The sequence below is a fragment of the Amphiura filiformis genome, chromosome 20 (assembly GCF_039555335.1).
Source record: "Amphiura filiformis chromosome 20, Afil_fr2py, whole genome shotgun sequence".
In the NCBI taxonomy this organism is placed as follows: domain Eukaryota; kingdom Metazoa; phylum Echinodermata; class Ophiuroidea; order Amphilepidida; family Amphiuridae; genus Amphiura; species Amphiura filiformis.
Genome location: NC_092647.1, coordinates 58,979,487 through 58,999,727, shown reverse-complemented (window position 1 = coordinate 58,999,727; position 20,241 = coordinate 58,979,487). Strand labels below are relative to the sequence as shown.

Genomic DNA, 20,241 nt, shown 5'->3' with positions numbered 1-20,241 from the left:
ATAGCACGCTATAAGGCATAAACCATTTTAAGAATAGCACACCAGTGCTAATAGCATCATCCCTTAAAGTGTAGGCCTAATAGGAGCACTCAAAAATGGCATAGGCCTAATTGCGCTAATAACATTTAAAGCCATTTTTAATGTACCTAATGGTTTTATTCTAAGTCCTCAAAAAATAACACTGTCGAGGCACAAATAGCATACCCATGAAAATAGCGGTGCTATTTGTAATAATAATATGTGTATAATGTAATTAACAAAATTGCGCTAATAGCACGTGTAGGCCCAAGGAGAGTGTATGCTATCTGCGCAATTGTCAGTTATAGCGCCTTTCTCGGTCCAGGGCAGGAGCATTTTTGCAGACAAAATAATGACATTGTTGACCCAATTTTTCAGACCGAGAATACGACAGGAAAGGAGGGGTAAGGATGGAGTATGGGGTGTCGGCGCGCGCCGGGCGTCACAAATAATTTCTCATCGCTCATTTGTATTCGACAAATGGCTATAATCAAGCCTTTTACAGAAAAATGCAACACTCTCATGTGCGCATGCATGATCATTTCTAGGACGCATGGCAACAATGATGTCAACATATAGCCTAGCTCAAACTGTTGAACACTGACCGAGAATAGGAATGCCAACGGAATTTGTATGCCTATTCTCGGACACCCCTGTTTCTATGGGAATTTACATAAATACAACACCAATCATTTGCTATGGTGTTATTTACGATGCAGATGGATCAACTTGTTAAAATTACAGCTTTAAAACATGGTAAAATGCATGTACAATTTCGCATCACTGATTATATTACAATATCACCATTTTAAACCTCTTAAATGACGTTATTATATTTTTTTAATGCCGATATTTCAGGTCACCATACAATCTAAAAATCTATTATTTGAGGTGAACTGTGCTGCTGTGACCTTGAAAAGTCACCAAAACCTGCAGCACCGGTACGGCTAAATGGTTTATAGTCGCAAAGTTCGGAAGACACCGCTAAAATTAAAGCAACGATCGTCAGCGGTAAAACTGACCGAGAATAGGCGTGTGACCGAGAATAGGCGTATTGACCCTAATGATTAGAAGATGATGGTGATGGTGATAAGATGATGGTGATGAGATGATGATTGCGATGGTGATGACAACTATGATGAGATTATGATGATGATGATAAGATTAAGACAATGATGCTGGTGATGAGATGAATACCCTGGACCAAAACAAGCATATTTAAAGCACAGTACTTTAAATATGCTTTCTAAACAACATTCCAATGTGCGACATTTGGAACGACGATAAAGTACCTTTAAAGTACAAATAAAGCACAATGACCAGAAAAGTACATTTAAAGCATACTGAAAAAAGCACATTTAAAGTACTGTACTTTAATTGTACTTTATACCAAACAAGCATATTTAAAGTACTGTGTTTTAAATATGGTTTCTAAACAACATTCCAAAGTGCGACATTTGGAACGACGATAAAGTACCTTTAAAGTACAAATAAAGCAAAATGACCAGAAAAGTACATTTAAAGCATACTGAAAAAAGCACATTTAAAGTACTGTACTTTAATTGTACTTTATACCAAACAAGCATATTTAAAGTACTGTGCTTTAATTATACTTTACACCAAAACAAGTATATTTAAAGCACTGTGCTTTAAATATGCTTTCTAAACAACATTCCAATGTGCAACATTTGGAACGACAATAAAGTACCTTTAAAGTACAAATAAAGCACAATGACTAGAAAAGTACATTTAAAGCATACTGAAAAAAAGCATTTTTAAAGTACTGTGCTTCGAGGTTCCATACCATATATGGAGCTTATCAAAGTATTGGTAACACAAGTATGTTCACATGCAAGCATACATTACCAGTAACCATCTCCTGTAATCAAGCCTGTATTTGTAAGTCCATTAAGTCCTTCATTTTATATAAATATGAACAGTTTTATACATCCATTGCAATATGCAACCTTAGCACAAGATGGCTGTTGGTATTTTTCAAATCTAGAAGAATAGTCATGTGACTTGTATGTGTAAACATCACATGACCATGATGGCCACATTAAAGTACATTTAAAGTACACTGAAAAGCACATTTTAAGTACTCTTACATTGCTGACAATACCGGGGAAAACCAATCCAGGTAAAGTATACATAAAGTACTGATAAGTATATTTAAAGTACACACTGATGTTCAAAATTTGGTTAAGTCCAAAATAAGCATAATTAAAGTATACTCACTGAAACTGGGAAAAAACTAAGTCCAAATAAAGTATAGTTAAAGCACAAAAAATTTCCCATATTTATCAAAATATTCATAAAGTATAATTAAAGTCATATAAAGCACATTTAAAGTACCTTTAAAGTACACAGTTTTTCCAGGATATGAAAAATAAGCACATTTAAAGTACACTTTAAGAATGGTAGTTGAATGATTATGAATCACTTATGTTCTTATTCACTTATGTTCTTATTTTATCTTGTGGTTTTTTGTAGGTTGTCAAGTGCATGCAGTGTGAAGTAGAATTTGGTATAATGGTCAGACGCCATCACTGTAGATCCTGTGGACGCATATTCTGCAGTAAATGTTGCAATAGCTTTATCCTAGGTGCTCAAAGCAAGTAAGTTTATCCACTGTTCTATGTAAAAAGATCTACTCTGATTCAGATTCATGTTATTTCAAATTATAGTCCCAAGGCAAAATTGCATGACATATCATAGTTATATACAGTTAATAACTTGATGAAGAAGAGAAAGGTAACTGCCATTGAAAACTGTGTGAGTGACAAAATCTAGACCAGGTGGGAATTGAACGAGTTGTCCCTCATAATTTCTGGTCACAAGTTATTACAACACCTAAAGTCTTGATTTTTGCTGGGTATGTTAGTTTAATAACGTACATTACAATTGTGTAAAAACAGAATTTTGAAAATATTTAGGGCATCCTCCTCAACAAATGTTACAATATGGCTTTAATATTTTACCGTCTTTCAGAAATAAAGTGCGAGTTTGTGAGCAATGTTTTGTCATTCACCATCACTCAAGAGAATCAGACAGCATCAATACATCCCTCCTTGGTCAAAGCACAGAGGAGGAGGAAGTAGATGATGCCCTGCTGACATCAAGATTACGACTCTCATCGCATGCTAGTACCACTAGCACACCAGATGGCAATGGGAATGGAGAGGAAGGGGAGGCTAGGATTGGTCCCTTGCTTGGACCTGGAGATTTACAGCAGAGTAATGCGGATGACAGCACTCGAGCCAAATTTGTTGTTGGAAGTGCTTCAAGGTATGATCAGGGTTACCACAATTGGTCAGACCAAAAGGGGTTGAGAACCTGTCAAGTAGGCTGAATTTTTAATTAAATGAAGAGGCACCCAAAGTCATCAAATTTTGGTGCTTTTTTTCTAGCACAGAAATCACCTAATTGATGGTGTTTCCTGTTAGACTAGGGTGAAGATTTAATTGAGGGATTTTGGAATAAAGCTTATAATTCCTTAATGAAGTTTTCTCACTGGACTAGTTTTAGTGATTTCATACATGTAGGAGTACTCGTTGACATCAACTTAAATCTGATTCTACTTTTCACAACAGTGTTCTCATATTACTTGATTGTTTCATTTGTCATTAAAACTCTTTTCGTAACACATAACTCATGAACAAAGTTCTTGGTATCTGATCCAGAATGTTCACTTACTTGTGTAAATTTCAACAACACCTGTTGTCTTTATTAACACTTGATGGGTAGTGACTGCTATTGGCAACCAATGCTAGAAGTAGTTCCAGCTAATATTAAATATGTTTAATCATAATCATCTTTTCGTAATTGTATTCTTCATCTTTGTTTCATTTTGCTTTCTCAATACTGAACAGCACACCAACCCCACCCATGTCTCCAATCGCCACTGGAGACATCTCTATCACAGATGGCTCCACACCAAAACAAGTGGAAAACCCTGTCATTGTACTCGACAGCCCATTGCCTGGAGCACAAGGGAATGTTACCGAGGATGACTCCAAGGATAGCTCTGAGCCTGATTTTGACATCATTAGTGAAGAAGAGGTTCAGTCAGCTAAGGAGGAGGATTCCATTACACCTGCTAAGAGTACCAAAGGCATGTCTTTGACAAACAGGTAGCGTGTGTGTAAATGTTTGTTTTATGTTTATGTTTATTTGTTTGATTTGTTCATTTGGTTGGTTAGCTACCTGGTTGAGGTGACTGCAGTAAACGAGGGATATTCATAACCTCATTAATATATGCAGCAAGTGCGATCCAATCACAGATAATAACTTTTAAATACGCGGACGCAAATGCAGGTCATTGAAAAAGTATAATGACTGCGTCTCATGACGTAGTTGAAAGTACGCTCTACAATGACCGCGTTACGTGAGCGTGTGTTACGCGTTCAACAATTTACACGAACGCTGGCAGCCAGATTTGGACATCGGTATTGTGAAATATCTAAACATTGTGCTTTGGACCTCGGAATATCTCCTCGGTTCCAAAGCACAATGTTTAGATATTTCACAATACTCTCAAAACAACTGATGCGCAGTCATTAACCTCTAAATAATCCTGTTACAAGTAAACAAGGTTTAACTTGACAAAAAAAACATAACTTTTCAAGTAAGGTCATTTTTTTTCAGCCCCAAAATGGCTGATTTTCCATGATTTTATCAAAAAGTAAAAAGAAAAAATTCTTCCAAAACTAAAAATCTGGGTCGGTCTAGCCCGTAAAACGGTGTTTTCTTTCTTTGTAGCATTATGTGTATGATTGTTTCTTTGTATTTTATTGTAACAATATGTGAGGTTTTGGGGGAACTATTGTCATCTTGTTTGTTTATATGTTTGTTTGTAAACATGTTTGTGTATCAAAAAGTAAAAAGAAAAAATTCTTCCAAAACTAAAAATCTGGGTCGGTCTGGCCCGTAAAACGGTGTTTTCTTTCTTTGTAGCATTATGTGTATGATTGTTTCTTTGTATTTTATTGTAACAATATGTGAGGTTTTGGGGGAACTATTGTCATCTTGTTGTTTATTGTCTCGCCTGAATGTTCAGGGAGAGACTTAGTAATCACTATGGTGTGTGTGTGTCCGTGTGGGGGTGTGTGGGGGTGGGGGGGGGGGTGGGGGCGTGTGTGTGTTCGGAAAAAGCTTGTGAACGCGTTATCTTGAGAACCGTAAGTGCTATGATGATGAAACTTTATAGGGGGTAGCATGACCAAAGGGTGTCGACCTGATTAGATTTTGAGCGCAAAATATGGTAATTAAGTACCTAATTTGCATAATTTATGCGTAATAAGCAAAATACCTTGTGAACAGATTATCTGGAGATCCGTATGGGGTACAGTGACGCAACTTGGTGGGGAGTAGCGTGGCCAGATGTTCTCGACCTGATTAGATTTTCAGCGCAAAATATGCTAATTAAGTACCTAATTTGCATAATTTATGTGTATTTGATGCGTATCAAGCAAAAAACCCTTGTGAACAGCTTATCTGGAGATCCGTATGGGGTAGTGACGTAACTTGGTGAGGAGTAGCGGGGCCAGAGGTTCTCGACCTGATTAGATTTTCATGAGGTCAAAGGTCACATACAAGGTCAAAGGTCAACTGAGGGCACCAAATCTTTTAATAATTAATTTTCAACTGTGCATCACATATCCCAATAACAGCTTGATCGGTCATTGTAATTAAGGAAATATGACGACTTTAAGATAGTCGCTTTCTTTGTAAAGTATAGCAAAGTAACACTTTCAATGAGTGATAACTCGTAAAGGAAGCATCTTTCTGTTTTGATTTATTTGATGAAATAGTTCTTTGGTATTGCCAAATTTGATTTTTCAGCGCAACATACTTTATCCAATTGACCTTTTCGGTAAATCCCATAACCCATTGCGAGTACACCTGAGAACTCGTCATTTTACGTCACGCCGACTTGCAATGCGCAGTAACGATGTTCGATAAACGACGTGCGGATCGGCGTGACGGAATGAAGAGTTCTTAGGTGTACTCGCAAAGGCTTATGGGATTTACCGAAAAGGTCAATTTCGTGAGGTCAAAGGTCACATACAAGGTCAAAGGCCAACTGAGGTCACCAAATCTTTTAATAATTAATTTTCAACTGTGCATCACATATCCCAATAACAGCTTGATCGGTCATGTAATTAAGGAAATATGACGACTTTAAGATAGTCGCTTTCCATGTAAAGTATAGCAAAGTAGCACTTTTAATGAGTGATAACTCGTAAAGGAAGCATCTTTCTGTTTTGATTTATTACTTTGATGAAATAGTTCTTTGGTTTTGCCAAATTTTTGGAAGGTCATTACGGGGTCATCCGAGGTCACTCAGGGGTCATCTGAGGTCAAGTTATTAAAAACTCAGTATGGGCATGAAACTTGATGGTACATTCAACATTTCAAGGCAAATTTTTGGCAGTTCATTTTGAGGTCACCAGGGGTCATCTGAGGTCAAATTAGTAAAAACTGTCGTATGGGCATGAAACTTGGTGGGTACAGTCATAAAGCCAAATTTTTGGAAGGTCATTTTGGGGTCACCAGGGGTCATCTGAGGTCAAATTAGTAAAAACTGTCGTATGGACATGAAACTTGGTGGGTACAGTCAACATTTCAAGCCAAATTTTTGGACGGTCATTTCGGGGTCATCTGAGGTCAAATTAGTAAAAACTGTTGGATGGACATGAAACTTGGTGGGTACAGTCAACATTTAAAGCCAAATTTTTGGAAGGTCATTTTGAGGTTACCAGGGGTCGTCTGAGGTCAAATTAGTAAAAACTGTCGGATGGGCATGAAACTTGGTGGGTACAGTCAACATTTAAAGCCAAATTTTGGAAGGTCATTTCGGGGTCACCAGGGTCATCTGAGGTCAAATTAGTAAGAACTGTCGTATGGTCATGCAACTTGGTGGGTACAGTCAACATTTAAAACCAAATATTTGGAAGGTAATTTCGGAGTCACCAGGGGTCATCTGAGGACAAATTAGTAAAAACTTGTATGGGCATGAAACTTGATGGGTACAGTCAACATTTAAAGCCAATTTTTGGAAGGTCATTTCGAGGCCACCAGGGGTCATCTGAGGTCAAATTAGTAAAAACTGTTGCATGGGCATGAAACTTGGTGGGTACAGTTACCATCGGCCAGATAATCGTGCCTAGCCGATAACCGCCAAATTCATTTACCTCTCTACCAACAGTTATCGCAAAAGCAGGCGGTCACAAAAGCAGGCGAGACTCGTGGTTCGAGAACCGCCTTGTATGTTTGTTTGTAAACATGTTTGTGTGTATGTTTGATATCATCAGTAAGGATGAAGATGGAGATGCTTCCATAAAGAGTATGAGAAATCCCTGTATGGGAAACAGGTAATGTAGTAATGTGTGTCTTTCTATCTGTCTATCGTTCTGTCTGTCTTTCTGTCCATCATTATGTACGTCTTTCATCAATATGTACCTAATTATCTGTTTCATAACGCCAGTGACAACGGAGTCCTCTTGGTTAAGGGGATGATTTATTTACAATAGAATAAAAGGAGGTTAATTTAGGGTCAAAGTAATGAATTAGATGTTTGTTTGTCTATCTGCACAAGACCCCCAGTTGGAGCATGGTTCAGTTCTTAAGGCTCCCAGTTCTAAAGAAAATCATACTCAAAATCAAAATGTCAATTCCCAAACCAAAACCATGGGAAATTTTTTATTCCTTCAAATTTGAGCCAAATTCAGTCCCCAAAATTGTAAAAAAAAACAGTTCTCAAGACCCAATTAAGTGAAATTCAGCATCTTCAGCAAGACTCCCAGCTCATCATTGTGAGACGCACACCCATATCAAAATGGAAGTTGAGTGACACAGGAGAGGTGGTGTGGACAAAAAATAATTGTTTTCATGGCTTTTCACTCAATTTCAGCTAAAAAATCACTGTAATTTATGACATCTGCTGTAGTATCATATCAACTGGAATTTGTCTGATGGGGAAAGCATCCAAATAAAATGAAAAAAAATGCATATGACTGTGTTTGTTTGCATTGCACCTTCATGAATATTAATGAGAATATTTGCATATTCTTTGTATGTACAAACCCTTGTTGTGTGGGTTCACCTTAATTACAAATACTGTATTTCTTTTTACTTATGTCAATCATGTTTGTTTTTCCATTTTTCTATTTATTTGTCAGCAGTGTGGTAAGTGCAGTGATGACAACCAAAGAGTTAGAGGCAGGTTTCGGGTGTGATGCCGAGATCCAAATCCGAGCTGGACATAGTCATTCCATACCTATACTGCTAGATGAACCAGGACTTATACTATGTTGGGAATTCGCTTCTGCACCAAAGGTATGTTACACAGTCAAAATTGTCCGTTCAAACTAGCCAAAACATTCAGACCGAGTATAGTACAAGTTTACACCATAACATTAACATTAATAAATTTCAAATGTTCATTTTTTTGAAACCATTGTCAGGGATGCCAGTTTTCCGGATATTTCCGGAATCCGGACCGCACGTTTTTTTTAAAATAATTCCGGTCGGGGTCGCAAAAAAATCTCCCGTTGGAAGGAAAAAAATCTGAGGAAATCTCCAATTTTAAAAGCTTTTAAAATGAAAATTCCTTAGAACCCTGACTGGATGACTCAACTAGATAATGGTACTCATTTAACATGCATGTGGTTTAATTTTTATATTATTGAGAACACCTTTTCATGCCCAAAATTGATGAATTTTAGTCCATTATCGGACCAGCATATTATACTGAGTGTGTCGGCTTTTATGCTCAAAAACTCATCTCTTTTTCCTCAACAAATATTACCCAAGTAAGAAGTATGTAATGTGTATTAATGAACGATGACGTTTGAGATGATGCTGGACTGATGATGCTGATGCCGTATAGGCCTATGTATACTCTAATATCAAGTCATGTTTAAGTCTAAATGGAAATGAACTTCGGTCAAAGGTTTGATATGACCCTTTTAGCTGTATCCTTTGGCTTTGTGTAGCCGTCGTTGTGAACATGGGGGTGGGGGAGGTTGGGTGGGGGTGGTTGAGTGTGTGTAGGCCTATGTATTTCCTTTTTAGGCCTACTATTTTAGTCCCAATTTGTAGTGACATCACTCTGTCTCTGTATGTTTAACATACCGAATTTTACAAATTACTCTTATCATACAATGTCTGGGTACAATGTATTCTTCATGGAAAAACGCAAGTCCCCCCCCCCCCCCCATGTGGGCCCCCTCCCACATACCCGAAGGTGGGGGGGCTAAAAAATTTGATGAATCATTGTTTTTATATTGCGCATTACATATATCAATTTCAATCATGTAAGCCATGTTATTAGGCCAAAAAACACTTTGAAGAATGTCTCCCATGTACAAAAGTATAGGAAACAGAACATTTAAAACCACTTTTTTAGGATGAAGGAAGCATTTTTTCAAAAAAAGTCTAAAACAGGTTTTTTTTATCAAAAATGGTCTCTTTTGGGGTGCTAAATCTGCTAAAATGTTTGTCGTCCTGAAATTTTAACCAAAAGGTGGGGGTGGGTGGGGTGGGGTGGGGTGGGGGAGGCAGTGGATGCCAAGCACAAATTGTTACAAGCCGACGTCAAACGTCGGCTTGTGCTGTCTTCTTCCAATTCTTCTTCTTCTTCTTACAAGCCGACGACGGATGTCGGCTTGTTCTGTCTCTTCTCAATTCTTACAAGCCGCCGACGGATGTCGGCTTGTTCTGTCTCTTCTCAATTCTTTCTTCTTCTTTCTTCTTCTGGCAACCTCGTGACATTTTGCGTGAATTGCCACGCTTTAGCCCTAGCTCTCTTATGCTTCAACAGATTTCAACCATACTTGAGCCAAATGACCACTGGACTAGGCCAAACCTTCCATTTGACTTTGACCTTGCTGTGACCTTTGACCTAGCTATAATGGTCAAAAGTGTGATTTCACAAAAAATGCTACTCCTTCCACAAATTTCATGCAATGATCATGTGACTCATGCATATGAATCAACATGTGGCAGTGCTTAAAACTTCCTAAAAGAATTGAGGTTAAAGGTCATTAAGGGGGTCATTTCCGGTCTGAAAGCTAAAAATATTCAAAAAATCACTGTCTTTACAAAATATATAGCAGAGAGTCGCCATTAGCACACATGCATTGCTACTAGCCAGGGTCTTTAGGATGCCTACAGGTTTGGGGTCAAAGGTCATTAAGGGGTTACTTCCGGTCAAAAACCAAAAATGTTCAAAAAATTTTATCTCAAAATGTAAACAGACCAGAATAATATAACCAACATACATGAATTAGTGTTCCCTGATGTATGCATGGTATTTTTATTTTGGGGGTCAAAGGTCATTAAGGGGTCACTTCCTGTTTTTAGCTGAATAACTTCAAGAATTTTTATCTCAAGAACTGAACATGTTAGAATTTTTAATTAAAATTGGAACAATGCATTTTGTCGGTGTACATAAGGTTTTTTTTTACATTGAGGTCAAAGGTCATTAAAGGGGTCAAAAGGTCAATCAAAATTTTCAAAAATCAAAATCCATGTATAAGTTCCGATTAAGCTGAAATTCACCAGGAATATTTCTTATGACATCCTAAGCACAGTGCAAGAGCAGTTGACCCCATCCGTAACCCAGGGGTCAAGTTATAGGGGTCAAATTATGGCTTGTATTCAGCGTCTGTTGACTCTAGTTACAAGTTTCGACGACGGATGTCGGCTTGTTCTGTCTCTTCTCAATTCTTCTTCTTCTGGCAACTCGTGACATTTTGCGTGACTTGCCACGTGTCGCCCTAGCTCTCTTATGCTTCGACAGATTTCAACCATAGTTGAGCCAAATGACCACTGGACTAGGCCAAACCTTCCATTTGACTTTGACCTTGCTGTGACCTTTGACCTAGCTATAATGGTCAAAAGTGTGATTTCACAAAAATGCTACTCCTTCCACAAATTTCATGCAATGATCATGTGACTCATGCATATGAATCAACATGTGGCAGTGCTTAAAACTTCCTAAAAAGAATTGAGGTCAAAGGTCATTAAGGGGGTCATTTCCGGTCTGAAAGCTAAAAATATTCAAAAAATCACTGTCTTTACAAAATATATAGCAGAGAGTCGCCATTAGCACACATGCATTGCTACTAGCCAGGGTCTTTAGGATGCCTACAGGTTTGGGGTCAAAGGTCATTAAGGGGTTACTTCCGGTCAAAAACCAAAAATGTTCAAAAAATTTTATCTCAAAATGTAAACAGACCAGAATAATATAACCAACATACATGAATTAGTGTTCCCTGATGTATGCATGGTATTTTTATTTTGGGGGTCAAAGGTCATTAAGGGGTCACTTCCTGTTTTTATCTGAATAACTTCAAGAATTTTTATCTCAAGAACTGAACATGTTAGAATTTTTAAATTAAAATTGGAACAATTCATTTTGTCGGTGTACATAAGGTTTTTTTAACATTGAGGTCAAAGGTCATTAAAGGGGTCAAAAGGTCAATCAAAAATTTTCAAAAATCAAAATCCATGTATAAGTTCCGATTAAGCTGAAATTCACCAGGAATATTTCTTATGACATCCTAAGCACAGTGCAAGAGCAGTTGACCCCATCCGTAACCCAGGGGTCAAGTTATAGGGGTCAAATTGCGGCTTGTATTCAGCGTCTGTTGACTCTAGTTTCTTCTTCTTCTTCTTTCTTTCTTCTGGCAACCAATCAACTGCATCTAGCTTCGCAAAGGATTGACAGATTTCAACCAAAGTTGACCCAAATGACCACTGGGCTAAGCCAAACCTTCCATTTGACTTTGACCTCGCTGTGACCTTTGACCTAGCTATAATGGTCAAAATGTGATTTCACAAAAATGCTACTCCTTCCACAAATTTCATGCAATGATCATGTGACTCATGCATATGAATCAACATGTAGCAGTGCTTAAAACTTCCTAAAAACAATTGAGGTCAAAGGTCATTAAGGGGGTCATTTCCGGTCTGAAAGCTAAAAATATTCAAAAAATCACTGTCTTTACAAAATATATAGCAGAGAGTCGCCATTAGCACACATGCATTGCTACTAGCCAGGGTCTTTAGGATGCCTACAGGTTTGGGGTCAAAGGTCATTAAGGGGTTACTTCCGGTCAAAAACCAAAAATGTTCAAAAAAATTTTATCTCAAAATGTAAACAGACCAGAATAATATAACCAACATACATGAATTAGTGTTCCCTGATGTATGTATGGTATTTTTATTTTGGGGGTCAAAGGTCATTAAGGGGTCACTTCCTGTTTTTAGCTGAATAACTTCAAGAATTTTTATCTCAAGAACTGAACATGTTAGAATTTTTTAATTAAAATTGAAACAATGCATTTTGTCGGTGTACATAGGGTTTTTTTTACATTGAGGTCAAAGGTCACTAAAGGGGTCAAAAGGTCAATCAAAAATTTTCAAAAAATCAAAATCCATGTATAAGTTCCGATTAAGCTGAAATTAGCCAGGGTCTTTAGGATGCCTACAGGTTTGGGGTCAAAGGTCATTAAGGGGTTACTTCCGGTCAAAAACCAAAAATGTTCAAAATTTTTTTATCTCAAAATGTAAACAGACCAGAATAATATAACCAACATACATGAATTAGTGTTCCCTGATGTATGCATGGTATTTTTATTTTGGGGGTCAAAGGTCATTAAGGGGTCACTTCCTGTTTTTAGCTGAATAACTTCAAGAATTTTTATCTCAAGAACTGAACATGTTAGAATTTTTTAATTAAAATTGGAACAATGCATTTTGTCGGTGTACATAAGGTTTTTTTACATTTAGGTCAAAGGTCACTAAAGGGGTCAAAAGGTCAATCAAAAATTTTCAAAAAATCAAAATCCATGTATAAGTTCCGATTAAGCTGAAATTCACCAGGAATATTTCTTATGACCTCCTAAGCACAATGCAAGAGCAGTTGACCCCATCCGTAACCCAGGGGTCAAGTGATAGGGGGCAAATTGCGGCGTGTATCAGCGTCTGTTGACTCTAGTTTCTTTCTGGCAACTCGTGACATTTTGCGTGACTTGCCACGTTTCGCCCTAGCTCTCTTATGCTTCGACAGATTTCAACCATACTTCAGCCAAATGACCACTGGACTAGGCCAAACCTTACATTTGACTTTGACTTGACTGTGACCTTTGACCTTGACCTTATGGCCAAAAATGTTGATTTCACAAAAAATGCTACTCCTTCCACAAATTACATGCAATGATCACGTGACTCATGCATATGAATCAACATGTGGCAGTGCTTAAAACTTCCTAAAAAGAATTGAGGTCAAAGGTCATTAAGGGGTCATTTCGGTCAAAATCTGAAAATGTGTAAAAATATTCAAAAAATCACTGTCTGTACAAATTACATAGCAGAGAGTCGCCATTAACACACATGCATTGCTATTAGCCAGGGTCTTTAGGATGCCTACAGTTTCGGGGTCAAAGGTCATTAAGGGGTTACTTCCGGTCAAAAACCAAAATTATCAAAAATGTTCAAAACATTTTTATCTCAAAATGTAAACAGACCAGAATAATATAACCAACATACATGAATTAGTGTTCCCTGATGTATGCATGGTATTTTTATTTTGGGGGTCAAAGGTCATTAAGGGGTCACTTCCTGTTTTTAGCTGAATAACTTCAAGAATTTTTATCTCAAGAACTGAACATGTTAGAATTTTTTAATTAAAATTGGAACAATGCATTTTGTCGGTGTACATAAGTTTTTTTTTTCATTGAGGTCAAAGGTCATTAAGGGGGTCAAAAGGTCAATCAAAAATTTAAAAAATCAAAATCCATGTTTAAGTTCGATTAAGCTGAAATTCACCAGGAATATTTCTTATGACATCCTAAGCACAATGCAAGAGCAGTTGACCCCATCCGTAACCCAGGGGTCAAGTTATAGGGGTCAAATTGCGGCTTGTATTCAGCGTCTGTTGACTCTAGTTAATTATTGTTTTATTTTTCTGCTTCACATATATCAACATCAGCCATATTGGTCATGTAATAAAGCCAAAAAACATTTTTTAAGAGTGTCTCTTGTGCATAAAAGTATAGGAAACTCAAAACTTTAAAGCATGTTTTCTGGAAGAAGGAAGCACTTTTTATTAAAAGTGTAGAACAAGCCAGGAGCTTTGAAATGTTCTTTTACCCTCTGAAATGGCCTTTCCTGTGGTGCTAAATGTGCAGAAACCATCTGGCTTCGGGGGGCTTTGCCCCCTCGACCCCCAACAGGGGCTTTGCCCCTGGACCCCGCCAGGGGCCCTTAAGCGGGCCCCTGGACCCCACGCCGTGAGGGACGAGAGCTCCGCTCGCTACGCTTCGCATTTAGTATTTTATGAAATATTTTTTCCTTCCCAACTTCAGGAGGCCACTGGTATCCCTGCATTGTAGTTAAACTTTATTAACCTGGCCAAGATTGTTCCTCAGAGTGTTAAAGTTTGTCAAGAAAGAGGTTGGGTCACAGTTCAACACTGTCAGCCAAAGTTTTAAAAACTGTTTGGCAGTGGCGGCACCAGGAATTTTTTTCGGGGGGAGTGGCATTAGGAGGGGGCAAAATCAACAAATTTTGCACAAAATTGCCGCAAAAAGCGGGAAATTACATATTTTGGGGGTTTGCCTCAAAACTGTGGGGGGGGGGCAAACTGGGAGGGCAAGAAAAATATTGGGGGGGGGGGGGAAATATCCCCTTGCCCCCCCCTAGCACCGCCACTGCTGTTAGGTTAGTGACAGTTAACTATATTACTTTTGAAATGAGCATTTGCAATTTAATGAGCAGCAAATCTTATGAATCTATTTACAGAGTATAGAAAAATTATTTAATTCATGTACATCGTGGAATATTCAACTACGCTTGTTACTTCGCGACTAATCATGCTAATATACGAGCATACAATGCTATTCTACACGTCCATATATGCGAGGTTATCTACGTACAACAGCTTACTGCGCACAGCCATGCAAAGAGTATGTTCCACGATGTACACAAATTAAATTATTTTTTTATAACAGTAACACTAAACAACAATAAAACCATAGTTCATTAGGCCGAGTAAAAAAAAATACATGTTTCTCGTCCGCGCCCTCCTCATTTTTCGAAGATTTTGCAAATTTCTTTTTATTTTGTAAACTTTCAGTTATAACTTGTTGAAAAAGATGTTTCAGAAGTTGAAACTTATTTTACGGCTTTGTAAATGCATAATACATCATTTAAGAAGAGTTTTGTGATCACTAAAGGGGTCTACCTCTCAAAACAAGAAAATTAAAAGGGCCTCCTCCTTTTTCTCAGATATCAATCTGTATGTCGAATACCGAAATATGGTGCCAAATACAGGTATTTGGCGTCGTTTTCAAATAAAAATACAAAATAAAAAGGCCCTCATTCTCCTAATTTTTAAAAACCCGGACGAGAAACATGTTTTTATTTTTACTTGGCCTTATTAGCTGCACTGCTGGGGCTCAAACGTGTGCCCTTAAGAGTTAAAGAGTCTAGCGCCTTATCATTTGACCTTTCTAGACGTGAACACTAACGTTATCCCTAATGCTAATCCTAAATTCTATGGGTATTCTGCAGGTATGACAAAAAGCCATTTCCTTTTCGTAAAGTGTGAATAAATGATGAAGTGTGAATAAATGATGACATTGTGAAAGGCTTTAAAAATTAATCTCTTTAAGTTTCATGATGATTGTGATTGCTATTGTTGAAATAACCAAGTAAATATTCTGGATGGTCAGTGAACTTTTTCACTGGCTGTCACTTACATGTGAAGACCTTTGTTAAACACCATTTCATAATTTGAGGTACGTCTTAATTTTGTGTTGAGATCATAAGTTTAAATTTCAATTATACCATTTCTCATATCCAAGCAAAAAGTTAATGTCTTAATTGTTTAAATGAGCAAGATGCATATTGTTAATACTAAAATATATTTCACATTTTATCACATTAATGAGAACAATTAAAGGCTTCCTATCATGTCTTGTTTTGGTAGGAAAAGATTGAGCATGATGAAATAAGGTTAGTGATCAGATAATCTTATCTTCCTTACCATCATATTGTTTGATCCATTTTCAGACAATTGCCTTCAGTGTGACATACAAACAGGCAGAAACATCGGAGACGTATGAAGAGCTGATCCCACTATGTAAATGCAACTCACATAGACACGCTGTCCAGGGTGAACTCATGTCAAGGAAAGCCGGGGTCTATACACTGGTGTTTGATAATCAATTTTCAAGGTAGGTGAATTTTTTGCAGGTCCAGTGTTTAAAGACCCATTCAGTGATCCCAGCGCAATTGCAATATTATTTATAAATTGCTTAAAAGTGAAGGATAAGTCAGTCAAATTGTCATTTAAAATGAAAAATTTGGCAAAAAACGAAGAAAATAACAGTATTGATGAAGTTGAAGCCCCATTCAAATACATGTAGCTAATTTATATACTGTCAGTATATAAATTAGAGTTTCATGTAAAATGCCTTATTTTGTCTTAAATACACAGCTTTTGGCTGAACCACTCGCAGACTATGTTAGCACATCTATGACAATGACAAAGGTACCAAAATCTGAATTTTGATGATTTTTATGATCATCCGTATGAGCAAATCACTGAATGGGCCTTTAATTCAATGTACAAGATAGTTTTCCAATTTCTTTTTGTAATATTTTGGGCAAGACTTTACAATAAGGGATGTCACCCCAGAGATTAGAAGTAGGTTTTTGGATTAAGATTAGGGTGAGGAGAAGGGATAGGTTTAAAGATTTGATGTTGACATTAGGTTAGGGATTACAATTGGGAGTTGGTAGCCCGGGGGACCACTCCAATATGGCAGTGTACGCATGCGTGACCAAATTTTTTTCAAACACCCCCTAAACGAGTTTTACCCTACCAGCAAATTTAGCCCCTTAATAAGGTAATTTAATATAGAATTTAACCCTAATGAGTTTTTGGCTTGTAAAAAATGCAACAAATGTACCCTTTTTGGACTTGTAATTTACCAAAATTTGAAAAGGTACCCTAAACAAGTTGTTCAGATTCAGAAAACTACCCTTATTCTTGAAAATCAGTGTTTTTAGACCCTAAATGCGTCCGCCACGCCAACTTTGCCTTACCTAAAAACACCCTTTTACTTGTTTGTTTGGTCACGCATGCGTACAGACCATTTATGTGAGTGCCCCGGGTTGGTAGTCATGATTACAAAGATGTTCCAAGACTGGATAAATTTAAACCCTATAAAATACTCATTATCATGTTAACCTGAAGAATGTATGCTTCATCAATATTTACTTAATTCCTATTTCTTTTTACATCTCATCTCATTGCAGATTTACAGCTAAAGTAATCAAGTACAGCCTTCAAATCAAGAGACCAGAAGCCGCATATTAGGAAGCGTGGACTCACACTACTTTCAACTTTTTTCTCTTCAAGTAGTATTACCACACTTGTATGTATCTTGATATCATTACCTTTGCATCTTGGGAAAAATATATAATTTCAGGTGGTTACATTTATTTCTTGTTTTATCTACATTTATTTCTTGTTTTATCTGGGACATAAAATGAGTGTATGATACTTTTCTCCTTCATTACAAATGTGACTTAAACAGGGACCAGAGATGCCGTAAACTTTCCGGAGGTTACAATTCCTTACTATACTTTGATCAGCTCGTAATCGGCGGGCCTTATAACAGAGCGCATTAATATCTATATATTTTATTTCAAAAATTGTCTTGTGACATCTTGCCAGAAGCATCACAAATTATTCATTCAAGTCCGACACGTTGTCTATTTCTTTAACAAGCACATTAGAGACCAGATAGTTCAACCATGACACCTTTAATGTGGGTCTACTTTTCGGCGTAGTGATAAAAGCCTAACAATACCCGCCGATTACGAGCTGATCAAACTGTACATGACAACCTGTCATGTGTCTCAAATCACTGTCCGACAATCTCTGATTAGTACAAACATCATTCACCAGCCCATCAACTGAGTGAACAAGGAATAGGGATACATTCCGAAAGCTCTAAAGTGAACAAACTTCACATTTTGAGTTACAATTTAATTTTCTTCACCATTCTCCACTCCTGTATGTTACCCAGGACTAAACTATGAATGCAAAAACGATATGACCCACTGCCATGACCTCAGGTGATGTTTTTATAGGATTTTAACAACTTTCAACAAATGACTATTACTGTGTTTAATCCACATACAAAGTTGCATTCACATGAGTGCAAACATGCCTAGTATTGGTCCAGTGCTTCTTGAGAAACCCCTTTGTGTTTTGAAATGAGTTCACTTTTGTAGAGTAAAAAAGAAGCTGAGACCAAAGTATATAAGGTCAAAGGTCACAGTTTTAAAGGAAATGTAGCTATTTGTATTTGTATGAAATATAAAAAGTATATACTGTACATTGAGATTTAAAATCTAAAATTAGCACAATTGGTGTGAAATGGCAAATAATCGCAACAAATACTATTTTCACAAAATACATTTTCAAGCACCCTTATTAATAACAAAGTTGGAGCGATTACTGAATAGGGTGCAACTCTACTAGTCTTGTTTAAGACTGCCCTACCCCAACCATAAGCCCTAATCCTAAACTCCGTAAACGGGGACTGGACTTAAGTCTAGCAATTTGCACCCTATTCAATAATTGTACTGCAAAGTCATATTGTCTTCCATTAGTGTAATATCTATACAGTAGCAGTGCCAGAAGGGAAGGGGCAAACTATTTCTCCCCACCTCATCAGGAAAAAATCACAGAAAATTCACTATTTGGGGCCATAATCACCTATTTTTGATTTTACCCAGAAAACCATTTCTGGCACCGCCACTGCATTATACCTTTTACACTTGGCATTATTGCATTTTTTGTACTGTTTTTAAATCATAAATGGATTACCTAAAATATGTAGAAGTTAGCAGATATAATGACAAGATATAACTTAAAAGGGCGTTTCGTGATCCACAGCATCATCCCTCCACTTTTCTCAAAAAAAAGTTGAGATTTTTATACCACTGGGAAACCTCTGGCGGAATGTTTATGTACAAAAAATTTCTTGCAGATTAATTAATTCAGCAAAAATATTGTGAAATTTGAATTATGTTCTGGTGCACCAGAACGAAATTGCAACACATTGTCTATGGAGCAGTGTAATACACATAATCATGCATAATTCGCAAACGCAAAATCAGAATCAACTGAAATTTTTGGAATAAGCTTTTTTTCGTGGATATCTACTGAAAAATGTCATAAAAAGAGGATGCAAGGATCACGAAACACTCCTTTAAAAGAAAAAGGGAAAGATTGTAGTCCCATTTTTCACATGCTAATCACACCTTGTATACAGAACTGTCATCTGCAATTTTGGCCATCTTGTGGGTAAATCAGTATAATTACCTTCAAGTATAGCATAAATCGTTTGATAACCTAGAGACGAATACGCTGATTTGCATCATGACAATAAAGGGAAATGCAACCATATTAATTTACCAGCTTTTATTCACAAGATGGTGAAAGGCTGCATGATGGCCTCTATTGTGGACATGACCTTAATCTCCCACACAGGGGTTGTAGACCTCAAATGGAGTCATCCATTCAGGTAACCTACATGTAATTTGAAATCCACACTCCCTGTGTGGGTGATTAAGGTCACATCTTCCATTGGGGATGTATGATTTCAACTGAGCTAGCTTTTTGTCAGTCCAATAATGGTAATTTATAAAACATTTGGTCATTCATCAAGGAAATGTTGGTGAATTTCTTGAGAATTATTTGTATTTTTACATAACAATTTACAGAGTAATGTTATAATAGTGGCTGTCAATCCCAACCCTTATCCTACAACTAACCAACATCAAAATCTTTTAATCCATAAAACCTAATCCTAAATGTGACCGTCCATCAAAAATGAGCCCAGAAGTCAGCCCTTCACAAAATTGAGATTTTTACAGATTCAAAAGATCATACTTGAAGGTTCAAAATAAAACTTCAACCAACTTTGTACGATATCCTGAAATGAAATTACGTATCTTCAAATTTTGCCTTACAGTATGCAACACTGAGAAAACTGCACTTAAAATTGTCAAAATTCTATTATTTCTGTTGAAACCAGTTCCATAAAATGTGAATTTTTAATTATTTTAGTTTTTGTACAACTGTGTAACTTTGCAACTGTATAAGGGAAGTATAAACTATTTAAAATC

At 37.0% G+C, this 20,241-nt stretch overlaps 1 protein-coding gene across 4 annotated transcripts in view; it reads left to right on the top strand.

The window, feature by feature from the left end:
* Positions 1–18,832, top strand: part of LOC140142446 (FYVE and coiled-coil domain-containing protein 1-like) — a 55,597-nt gene extending 36,765 nt beyond the window's left edge. For 2 of the 4 annotated variants that reach the window (XM_072164426.1, XM_072164424.1), the window contains 6 exons: positions 2,512–2,636; positions 3,010–3,306; positions 3,891–4,151; positions 8,202–8,358; positions 16,105–16,268; positions 17,356–18,832. In XM_072164426.1, the coding sequence (XP_072020527.1) occupies positions 2,512–2,636; positions 3,010–3,306; positions 3,891–4,151; positions 8,202–8,358; positions 16,105–16,268; positions 17,356–17,416 (1,065 nt within the window). In that variant the 3' untranslated portion in view covers positions 17,417–18,832. Of the gene's footprint in view, positions 1–2,511; positions 2,637–3,009; positions 3,307–3,890; positions 4,152–7,334; positions 7,425–8,201; positions 8,359–16,104; positions 16,269–17,355 lie in introns of those variants that run through there. The other 2 variants (XM_072164425.1, XM_072164427.1) reach the window with 2 other exon arrangements.
* The last annotated feature ends 1,409 nt before the right edge of the window (positions 18,833–20,241 follow it).